Raw genomic sequence first — 12,208 nt, 5'->3', positions numbered from 1 at the left:
GTAAAATACTCTATTGTATATTACCAGACATTATGTTAAACCTAATTCAAAAATGGTCACAAACAAAAGAAAATATCATTGTGCACCATGACTGACACTGACAGATTATGAGTGAGCACCTGGTCACAAACATGCAACGTGCATTGTATTTAATGTTAGCACTCGCAGTTAATGGACGCACCTCCATTCTGCTTCATAAACAGTTTCAACTTAATGAGCTAATATTCCAAAATAAGATGTCAGTTCCTCCATGGACAATTAAGTAATCAAAAGTCTGGGGAGCCTGTCTTCATAAATTTGGCTTATGCAGAGGTTAGCTTGAGCAAGGCCCCTTGATCAAATCCTGGGCTTCATTGTCAAGGGCCCAGCTCTGTTTTTAGCTTGGCTGTGTTTTGAGTGGACTAAAGCTGGACATCTCTCAGCTCCCAGAGCAATTCTGCAGCACTTCTATACACATTCCTGCTGATGCTCTGAGTGATCCCATCCCAACCCCGATTGCATTAAACCACCTGGCCAGGCCTGAAGCCGAGCCAGAGACTTAAAGTGTGCCTTTATTCATGGCCCAGTTCTGTAATTGGTTTAGACGCCCATGTGCCCAGAGCAGACTAATGATCAAAACATATAGCATGGAAGACGACAAGAGTCCAAGCCAATTACAGGGCTAACTTGCCTAAATGTAGAGGTACTGTAGGTCCTAGTCTGCCGCAAAAAAAAAAAGAACACTGCCTCAGAACAGAGGATGGTGTTTGTGTTTTAAGACCACTGGGAAAGTTAAGGATATTTTCATTTTAAGGAGTTTTTAAGCATCTCACTACTGACACCTAATGCACAATGACAGAATGTTCTGATAGTAAAAACAAAGCAGCAGTGTATGCTGGAGGATGCAGTGAAACAGGCTGGTGTTATCGTCTTATCTTTTTTGTACCCCCACTGATTTTATATTAAATCCTATGCACAGATACATGGCTAAAAATGGATTGGGTGCTGGCAGCTTCAATATTCAAAAAAAAAAAAAAAATCTCTAAAAATGAACTCTACCAACACATTCTCCAGTGTGACACTTGCGATGGAGGAACAGTTGTCGGATTTAGCACACAACACAGCATGAGCCCCTAAATTTTTTCGCTGAACAGGAATGTTCAACGAGCTGAAGCAAAGCAAGGCAGTGGTGCTTTTCACACACAGCGTGATGCACACATGGTTGGTTGCATTGTGTAAATTATTTATGGTGGAAAGTGTTGCAGGAGGAGCTCGTTTTTTAAAAACTCTCTCCATGTGACTTTCCTCTCGGTTCTCTTTTGAAACCATGCCCATAGGGTGAGCCGTGCCTCATGGGAGTGAAAAGAATCTACCGGAAACTGAAGCCCACGTCCAGGTGCGTTATGGGGAAGACGTACTCTGTGACGATGACGTCAGGCCCCTGTGACTGCACAGAGGCTGACTTTGAATGGTGAGTATATTTTTCTTTTTTTTAACCATCCTATATTCATTACCATTTGCATTACCTCTTTATGGTTGTTAAAGGGGAATTCCACCAAAGTTTAGAAAGCCAAGCCTTGGTTTACTAATCATGATGAGTGCTACTCAGCCTGTGCAAACAGTTGTATAATTTTTTCTCTGGCTCTAGAGGTAGCTTTTTAAAATCTGAAAAAATAAATGTGATGTTGTCTGGGTTATAGCATTGCTTGACCAGTTAAAGCTAAAAATAGACATAATAGACAAAATAATAGACACCAAAGTCTCTCCTTACATCTCACAGCGTTTGGTACCGTAAAGGATCTGATATTAGCTGTTTGCATTCATCTTGTAATTTACCGCCCTCTTGTGGCAGCAGTAGTAGTATTGTCTCTGGAGCTAGGTTGACTACCAGCCATTATATCTATCGTTTCTGTCATTTTCGTGGGCATGGCCGTGTCCTGTTGACAAAGACTACGGCTTGTAATGCAGAGGGGGGAGCAGCACTTTTTGGACGTTTGTGCCAATGCATTGAAGATATTCCTGGGATCTTTGAGGGGTGATTAACTATAGCTAGCTGCAGACGTATAGCTTTTCAAGCTGTCCTTGACTCAGCTTCCTCCATCATGAGATCAGTTATGATATTGCATGCATTGTCATACACATGTGCAGTTGCGTGTGGAAACTCTACTTGCACATTAGAAAATGACTTCAACAGTCTTTTCATCCTAAGCATTAAGAGGCAGCAGGAGCAAGTAAACAAGCAACTTATACTGTAATTTATCATCTCAAATCAGGAGAAGTTGTCTCACTACTCACCTTGGTCAAAATGTGTTAAGATGAGGGGTTAAGGTGTATTGTGGAGCAGCTTTTAATAACACCTTTTGCAGGGACTTTCAGACATATTTATTCAGTTTACATATTTACAGTTAACCATGTAACATAATACCAAAGCCTTTAAATTCTGTTCTGCTTCTTATCATATTAACTTTTCTTTTTTGTTAATCAAGGTGTAGGGGGTCTCTTTGTAAAATCTGCAGTAAGCTGTCCAGGCAGAGTGCAGGAAGATGCAGGAAAGACACTTTCAGCTTAGAAAAGACATGTAGGATAGAGCCCAACCTCTGTTGCTTCCATTTTGATCTGTCTTAGGTGTATGTAACAAACATTAGTCAAACAGGAGAAAACAATGTATTAATTGGGGACTATTTTCAGCAGTGTATCAACATCAATTTGTCGCACTTTGCCTTGGGGTGCAATTCCTGTCCCATGGTGCTTTGCATGCTGACCCTTTACGAATCCCTCCACCTCCCAAAATAATTTTAAAGTAAGCAGTTTGTTGATGTGCCATGCATGTAAGACTGAGCTGGTCCTGAGGAGTTTCTACACTGAGACTTAACTCAGCCAGAACCAGCTGAGCCAGGTGGCCTTGGTGTTTTAATAGTATTATTATTATTATTATTATTATTATTATTATTATTATTATTATTATAGCAATATTGTTGTGGTTGTTTTTGCTTTACCTCCCATTACACCCCACTCTCCTGGTCCCTGTCACCCACAATAGCCCTATACCTTTTTATTTTATTGCAAGCAGTGCAAGTTTTCCAGGTGGTGTCCTATATCCTGTAAAGTGTCCTGTAGTAATTTACCTGTTGGCTTGTTGATCCATTTTGTCAGAGGGTTTGGATCGGATTCAGATGGTCTCTCCACCATGAACAAAATAAATTTCAAATCCAGCTATCAACCAAAAAGCAGCACTTAAAAAGCGTGTATTTTTCTCATGAGTGATGATGCTGTCAGTGTAGTTATCTTGATTTGTTCCTAACTCTACTGTTTTCATACTGTCATGCTGTTTCATTGATTTAACATCATGAGGCTGTTGAGATGTGATTTACTATGTTGCAAGGCCATTATGGAAGTTTTTTGCATAAAAGTGTAACTGTAATGCTGTGATTTTATTGACTAAATTGCAAATACACTGTATGCGATGCTCTAGTAAGAAAATCGAAAAATATCTTAAGTGGATTATAAGGCAACAGGTCCAGCAGCCTCACTAAAATGACATGAAAAACAGAAAAAAAGAAGGAAAGAAGTAAAAGGGCCTGCAGAGCCGAAGTCAAATACCCATCTACACAGATTGAGTCTTTCTAACCTATTTACTGTTTAACACAGACTGTCAGAGTATCTATTAACCACCTGTGTAACAAATGGCTAAATCTAAGAAGTACATTAATTGTACAAATACACACATTCACATACTATATACAGATTATGTAATCCTATGTCCCTATACAACTCCTGCAGACAGGTCTGTGGTGAATTACACTACAATGAAAGTATCATTGGCAACCATCATTATCCACTGTAGTAAAAGACAAATCACAGAAGACAGTACGTGCAAAAATCTCTAGATTGTTATAGGCAAGGAGAGAGGTTATGTGAATTAACTGGAGATTATTTTTAGTTACAAAATAAAAGTATAAAAAATGATCAGATGTGCTTATATCTGCACGCTGTGGAATTTTTGGATAACACATGACCTGCGTCATTTGGAGGACAGATAACAAAGGTCCAAATAACAAATTACACATGCTAAGTGTTAAACAAGGTATTTTTCATGTATTTGGCATTAAGCGTCAGCCTAATCAATTGTATAAATACATTTGCCACATGTCTTAGGATTTAAGGAAACTGGGTTTAAGTGAAGGATTAAAAAATAAGAGATCATCTACATGGATAATCTCCACCAGATTATAATGACAGAGTAGCTCTGGAAGATTCTCTTGGAGGCTGCTGCTGCTGCTAAATGGAAACCAGTCAACTGCTCAAATGGTGTGTGTGTGTCGGTGTGTGGGCAAGTGTGTTTATTCATTACGAGATATTCAATTGATTTAACCTAAATGTGAGTCACTGATCATTGCTTGATGGACAAAGTGTTCAGAAGAAAAATGATAATTCACATATTTAGTTTGGTGATATTTTGTAGCTGCTGCTGGTGACTCTTTATATTACAGCTGCAATTATATAATGTTTTTCCACATCCTTGCAACCCACTTTCTTTGAATTATCAACAGTGTTAATGTTGCTTTTTTTTCTTGCTCTGATCCCAATCTGCAGGTCTCTTGAGTGAGGCAGGTCTTGGAATAAGCACTATCAAAACCATTAATCACCAGGCCTAATAGCTTTCATTAACAATCACAGCACTTTTGCATCTGTGTGCATGTCGCAGTAATTGGGGCAATTTGTCCCTATCATTTTGGGGACATAACGCTGCTCTGCCTTTTAATTTGTAGGACAAACAACTCCACAACTATGTTTCAAAAGCTTCAGGGAGGCACAGAGCATTTGCTATAACTACTATGAAGTCTATATTAAAATTACATTAAGTTTACAAGTTATTTTCCACAATTACGTATCACAATTTAACATCAAATATGTCTTAAATGTAGAGTAGGTGACCTTTTTCAGCTCAAAATATTGTATTATCTTTTGATTGATTTGTCTGTGAGTAAGAGTCGTTTTATAAATACGTGACACATTTGAAGTTGTCTATATTTCATTTTAGAACTGAATTTTCCAAAACAGAGCCTCAGGGAGTCTTGTCTCAATGTTCTCTGTGGTTCCTGATTGGATAGCCTAACCGTTTCTGTTTTTGTCTGCTTGGATCATTACAGTGATTATGGCTACGAGAGACGAAGTGATGGCAAGTGCACCCCCGCCTTTTGGTTCCATCCATCATCGATGTCCAGGGGTTGTACCTCGGGGATGACTTTCCTTAATAGCACTGGGTAAACACAGGACAGGACAAGAGCAAGACTAGAATCAGCACACAGTCTCAATAGTGACTTGCAGACATTGGGCAAAATTAATGGTGCATTTAAGTTGAATAGTTCAGGGTAAATTAATTGATAAGTAAAGGCTGAGAAAAATGAGAGAAATGTGGCTAAAAAATCTAACATACACATTTAAAAACAGTGCTATACCAGAAAGTACAAACCACCAGTAAAGATGTGATCTGTTGTAGGTGAAATAGTGTTTTCAAGTAATACCAAGCATCAAAAAGAACAAATGACAGAAGCAGTAGCCTGTTGAGTTTAAGAGTTCATGAAGAAGTATGGCTTTTACAGACAAATAACCTCAATAGTTGTTCTCTTGACATGCAAGAAATCCATTTGATTGTCCAACTGCCAGAATGTTTGGGCAATTAATCAAGCATCTCAACCACGCCCATTCTGAACATCAAACAATAGCTGATCTGGCAGAAATTGAGCCTGACTCTTAAATTGGTCAGCCATGACCGATTCAGGGTTAATCCGCACAGTGTTTGACCTGTATTACATGGCTCCACTTCACTAGAAAGCCTCAAAAATAAAGAATAAAAAGAACTAAAGTGTCAGTGGAGTATGCCACTTTAGGTCAGAAGCATCAATGATTTTCCGTGATTTATCTGAGTCACTGGTTTTTGTAATGATTATGAATATACTGTATTCACTTAAAGGTAGTTCATGAAAACATGCACTGATTCCCATTTTATGTTACAGAAATGTCAAAGGTTTGCTTAAGACTATTTTATTGAAAACGTAACTATGCCAGGCAAATTTACCTTTATCAGGGTGCATCCATTATAAAATGTCTGGAAGCAGCCTCAACATGGCTGTTTGTTTCAGAAACATTGACATTCTCTCCACATTTGAGATTCCTTGTCAAAGGGCACCCTGTTTATGCTCCCTAACCACACACAAACAACAAATGCAAACCTTTTCAATTTTAAGTGTTTTTCTCTAACCTGTAAGGAAAATCTAAATGGGTTACCCCATATTTTTTAAAGAATAGCAGACACAGACTGCTAGTACGGTTTCCTGGATGGCATGGTGTACCCAGCGGAGCCAGAGACCTCAGGTGGACAGCCTGGGTGCAGGACAGAAGTGGAGCAGGAGACCTCAGGCGGACGGCCTGGGGGCAGGAAAGAGGCAGAGCAGGATACCTCAGGCAGACAGTCTGTTTGCCCAGGCTTTCTGCCCAGAGTGACACTCTGGGCAGAAAGTCACTTTGGGTCACTAGGAAATTTCCAAATAGAAATCTGGCATGGCATCAGCGGGGGTAGTCACCTGGAGATCAAGAGCAGGAGTCAACCTGACTGTCAACTAGGAACCAGTAGCAGGTGTCGGCCAGGCAGACTTGACATCGACCAACTCAGGAACAGGCTTAATGTAGGCCAACTCAGGAACAGCCTCAGGAACAGGCAAGATATCGGCTGGGATGGCCATCTCAGGAACAGGCTTGTGTTGGCTGGGACAGCCAACTCAGGAACAGGCTCGGGAATAGACTTGATGTAAGACAGGACCCGTAACACAGGAAAGGACAGGGTGTCGGCTTAGACCCCTGATGCAGGAACAGATAGGATGTCATCTGGGACCCAAAACGCAAAAACAGACAGGACATCTGCCGGGACCCCCAACACAGGAACAGGAGGGATGTCGGTGGGAACAGCGGACACAGGAACAAAACAGGTTTGGTGTCAGCCGACATAGGAGCAGGCTCGGGGTCTGGCTGGGCATTAATGGAGGTGCAGGGCAGTGGAGGCCCTGGAGGCTAGTTGCCGGAGGCTAGCCTAGTGGGATTAGGTTGGAGGCTAACAAACCGGGATGCAGGCTGGAAGCTAGCCGACTAGGAGACATACTGGAGACTAGCAAGCCGGAGGCTAGACAACTGGGATGCTGGCTGTAGGCTAGAAGGCAGAATGCTAGCCAACTTGGCTGCAAGCTGGAGACAAGCAGGCTGAAGGCTAGCCAACTGGGATGCAGACTGGAGGCTAGCTGATTTCAGAGGGAACAAGTTTGTAGGCTCCTGAGCACACTGTTGGCTAGTCAGCTGGAAGACAGGCTGGAGACTAGCAGACTGGGAGACTGGCTGGGAGTCAGGGGTGTTTATAAAGTCCTTAAGCCACTCAAGTAATGAACTCTTTAACCCCAGCTTTTTGAACACTTCCCTGCATATCGTCCTCAGAGCAGTCTCTTTGTACTCCCTAGCAAAGTCTTTTTCCATTCACCATATATGCACATAAGGGTATACGCTAAATCATAAAGTTTGTCTTCAAATAAATCTGATGGGTCCATTGCTGGTTGGTTCATACTGACACAATGGGCTAAACAGCACAGGTAGAGTGGACCCAAATGCAGACTCCAAGGCAGGCAGAGCTGGTGAAAATACTTAAATGATGAAAAAGCTGGCTGACAAGCAGATGAGATGACAAGCTGGCAGGCAGGAACAGGCATGGGTAATAAAACTCAAGTTGCAGGAACACAGGTAAAACACTAGCAAACAAAACCAGGAACATAAGCAGACGAGCTGACAAGGAACAATGGAACAGTATATAGTGCAAGGCTTGACTTTTCGATAAGCGGAAACAGGTGTGCGGCTGGGCGGGAGCTGGAGGCAAGGGCCGAAGGGAAAAGATGGTCCGATCGTGACAGAACCATTACTGTATTTGACCCCTATATGACAGAGATCAGTAAACTGTGGTTTGTGACATCTGTATACATGCCACCAGTCATATCTACATGTATAAGCTTTATTTTCTTTTTCCACCACCAGCTACAGGAAAGTGGTCTCAAATAACTGTACAGCTGGAGTCAGTGTGGAATACACAGCCAGGAGGCAACCGTGTCCCTTTCAAGCACCCAAAGGTCTCCACCTGGTTACCAGTGAGGGAACGCTGACAGCCACATTAGGCACCAATGTTACCTTCCTTATTTTTCTGGAGGAGGTAAGCTGTTTTCTGTACTTCTCAAAAAGCCTTATGGAGTGTAACACCATGTAAATGTCAATATATTCAAAATTCAAACAAGGGTAAAGTCTGAATTATTAGTGTTTTCTATATAACTCACTATAAATTGATAGTTTTGGAATGCAGTTTTCCCTTTGATCAGACTGTCCCATCAAAGCAGAAGTGACGTTCTGACATCAGAAGCACTTTCCTTTTTAAGCTGTCCTGCTAAGAGTAAAACAGGCTTTACAGTTCACTTTTTAAAAATATGTCATTTGAAATGAAATTGTGATTGGCTGGTGTTGGCAGTTGTGCCTACAGCTTCATCACACTTTAGAAAATGTTCCCTTACTGTATTGTTTCTATGGAGACAAAGCAATTATGCTGAGCTCTGAATACGTTATATTTATACTCATACCATTCACTCTTTATATTTGCATACTAACATTGCATATACAACATATTACCTGAGTAGGTATGTGGTAAGAGTAGTTGTAAGATAGTAGTAGTAAGATCTAGGGTACATTTTAACAGTCAAAAAAATCTCCTCCAACTGCCCTAATAGCCTTTTCTGCTTGCTCCTCACTCCCAACAGGACTGTATTAAAAAGGTAATACACATTTGTGATAAGCCAAACTACTTGTTTCATTGATAATATCAATTGTGTTTCTTAACTTACTGAAAACTGAATGAATATGATTTTTCTAGCTCAAAATTTCAGCCAGTTTAACATAAAGAAATCTAGGAATATTATAGTTATTTCCAATGAAAATGCAAGAATTATAATTACTATACATTTTGTTTTTGGCAGTTAATATCATGAAATAAGATTTCATGACATTTAATGAAAGTTAGCTCATTTTAAACCACTTGGTGAAAATATCTATCTAGGCTATCATACTGTCATCAGTGCAAAACTTTTTAGCATTATGACCACAGTGACAACCAAGGACTTTATTCTTGCAGTGAAAGTGTTGAGCTTTACCTATGAAGTGAGGTGATCTTTACGTTTGTGAGAAAAAAGTGTCCTGTGCTGGTTTGAGCACAATGTAACTGTAAACTTGAGTGAATCCGTGGTTTGACAAAGGGCCAAAACCTGCAGATTTCCTGAAAGTTTTTGTCTGCACAGGGTGACGGGGCGAAGACAAGCATTACACTGGACTTCGGAGATGGCCACGCTTTGACATACTCCAATGTGAGCTCCATTGAAGATGGGATTAAACACATCTACAAAGCTGTGGGAATCTACCGGGTGACTGCCACTGGGGAGAACAACCTCGGTTCAGAGACTGCCATGCTCTACCTGCATGTAACATGTGAGATAATGAAGAGTTTTGTAAGACTTGTGTATTCAAATGTGCTTCTACTTAGATAGGAGTTCCTTCAATTTTTGTGCTCCTGCTTTCTGCTTCCCACTTTTTATCACATTCAGTGGAACTGTGGCTGTCAGTTTGAACACAGTGTACCACATTCTGTGCTTTATCTCTTCACAGAACATGCTCCCTTCCCATAACCAAACAAACAAGTGAGGTAGAACAAATCCCATTACACTTCCACTCAAGTCAGCTTATGCTTCATAGCCACTCAGTCCACGGAAGCCACTGCAGCCTCATATGTAACAGGGCTGACCACCCCTGGTGTATTCAGGGGGTGACAGATGTAACAGAGCTGACTTATTGATCAGGGAATGCTGTTGCCCCCACCAATCTGTCAATCCTATGTGCCAGCCGTACAAATAGAGCCACCGCAGGCTCAGGAGTGCCACGGATGAAAAATAACACACAGATGGCAGTCCACAGTCCCAGCGCTTGACAGAATTCTGAACACCCCCCCCCACACACACACACAAATCTATAAACCTACTCTCCCTCTTTTTTTCTTCATTAGAAGCGATAAAGTTGTTTCTTCCTTTTTTTGTTCTTTTGGCACATTCTGGTGCAGTACATTGAGTTCACTCTGATGTATATTTGTGCCTGAGTAGGTCAGCTGGAGTATATCCATCTCTCAGCTCCCTTTGTGGCAGTGAGGAATAAGGAAGTGAACCTGACTGCTGTTCTGTGGCCCAGCCAAGTGGGAACGGTCACCTACACCTGGTGGATCGGCAATAACACAGAGGTACTGTACACTGAGGCCTTTCCCACTTTTCTCTGAGCTCTTACTTCTGTTATGCCTTTACCCATTGGCCATTGAGCAGGTTGCTGACTCTTTTGCTCCAAAATGTGAGAATCATTATTTTGTTGAGCTACATTTGTGCACCCATGTTGCAAAAACTGAGGTTTTGTAAATCAGCTTCAATAAAAATTGCAGAACATTCTGACATATCAGAAACACGCACAAGCTTTCTTACTGATATACAGTGAAGTGTATCCATAATTTATTCTCACTCTAAACAGCTCCAACTAAGGTCTGAAGTTGCTCGGCAGAACTGATCAATCCCACAGAATTAAAGGGTATGTGGGGTTGACAAATTTTTCTTATAAGCCTCAGTGGTACAGTCCTGGTTTAAATTATTGGCACCCCTGATTTTAAGTACAGAATTTAGAATATCTTCGGAAATAAAAGCAAAATAACCAATTTTTTATGATCAGAATATTTAATAAAATGTCCAAGGTTACTGAACAACAACAACAACAAAAAACGCTTTCATATACTGAAATAAAAAGTACAGACATAAAATACAATAGTGGAACCCTTTTGATGAATTTAAATTATTTTCTAAGACTAACCTGTGCTTTATTTTCAGCCTTCATATGACCTGAATTAACCAATGAATGATGATTTTACTGCATAAAAAGGGAATGAATGTTCTCATTTCTATTTCACAAATCGCAGAGACATGACAGCTGTCAAAAAACATAACAATGCTAAAGGCTACAAGGCAATCACCAAATATCTTGAAATCCCTGTTTCAATAGTTCATAATATTATCAAGAAGTTTCACAGTCATAAAACTGTAAAGACGCTGCCAGGACGTGTTGCAGAGAAGAAACTCAATGAGAGATTGAGTCTGCGAAGGTTGATGTGGATTGTGGAAAAACACCACATAAGACATAGAAAGACTGGCTGACCTGGACCAATCTGTAGTGGTGGTTATAGCCTGTACTCTACACCCCACATTAAACCAAGTAGGGCCCCAAGGGCAAAGGCCAAGGAGGACACTACTATTGAAAGAGAGACACAAAAGACAAGACTAATGTTGCAAAAACTTTTATGGATAACCCACAGTCTTTCTGGGATAATGTTCTATGGACAGACGAAACCAAAGTAGAGCTCTTTGGGAATGCAGCTCATCAGTTTGTTTATAGGCTATGAAATGAAGCCCTTAAGGAAAAGAACACCCTACCTACAGTAAAACATGGTGGAGGTTCTATCATGCTGTGGGGCTGCTTTGCTGCCTCAGGTACTGGAGGCATCGAATGTATCAAAGGAATGATGAAATCGGAAGATTACCAAGGCATTTTAGAGCAAAATGTGTCACCCAGTGTCAGAAAACTAGGTTTGAGGTGAGGGTCTTGGGTCTTTCAGCAGGACAACAACCCAAAGCCCACAGCCAGCAGCACAGAAGAATGGTTGAAAAGGAAAATATGGACCATTTTAAACTGGAAAGCAATGAGTCCTGCCATGAATCTCATTGAAAACCTTTGGAGAGAGCTGAAATCTGCCATTGCAAACAGGACTCATGCAAACTTAAAAGAGCTTGAACATATATCAGTGGAAGAGCAGCAGAAACTACCAGCAGACAGGAACAATAAGCTTCTAGATGGCTACAAGAAAAATTTAGAGGCTGTCATTGTTGCCAAAGGTTCTGCAACCAAAAATTAGTGAAAGCTGCCAATAATTGAGTCTGGGCTACATTTTGTGTTTGTATTATTTGACTTATTATAGAAGTTTGTTTGTTTTTTTATTTTCTTTGTTTCAGTAACAAAGAAGTTTCAGTAACCTTAGACATTTTATTAAAAATATTTTGATTATACAAATTGGTTCATT

At 40.6% G+C, this 12,208-nt stretch overlaps 1 protein-coding gene across 1 annotated transcript in view; it reads left to right on the top strand.

The window, feature by feature from the left end:
* LOC120799633 (VPS10 domain-containing receptor SorCS1) overlaps window positions 1-12,208 on the top strand; it is a 149,774-nt gene that overhangs the window by 126,294 nt on the left and 11,272 nt on the right. The window contains exons 16-20 of the mRNA XM_040144854.1: window positions 1,317-1,450; window positions 5,130-5,243; window positions 8,050-8,221; window positions 9,351-9,537; window positions 10,203-10,336. Of these exons, the coding sequence (XP_040000788.1) occupies window positions 1,317-1,450; window positions 5,130-5,243; window positions 8,050-8,221; window positions 9,351-9,537; window positions 10,203-10,336 (741 nt within the window). The remainder of the gene's footprint in view (window positions 1-1,316; window positions 1,451-5,129; window positions 5,244-8,049; window positions 8,222-9,350; window positions 9,538-10,202; window positions 10,337-12,208) is intronic.

This window comes from Xiphias gladius, chromosome 15, assembly GCF_016859285.1.
Source record: "Xiphias gladius isolate SHS-SW01 ecotype Sanya breed wild chromosome 15, ASM1685928v1, whole genome shotgun sequence".
Taxonomy (NCBI): domain Eukaryota; kingdom Metazoa; phylum Chordata; class Actinopteri; order Istiophoriformes; family Xiphiidae; genus Xiphias; species Xiphias gladius.
Note: the sequence above shows the minus strand (reverse complement) of the source record. Positions and strands in the feature narration are given on the sequence as shown.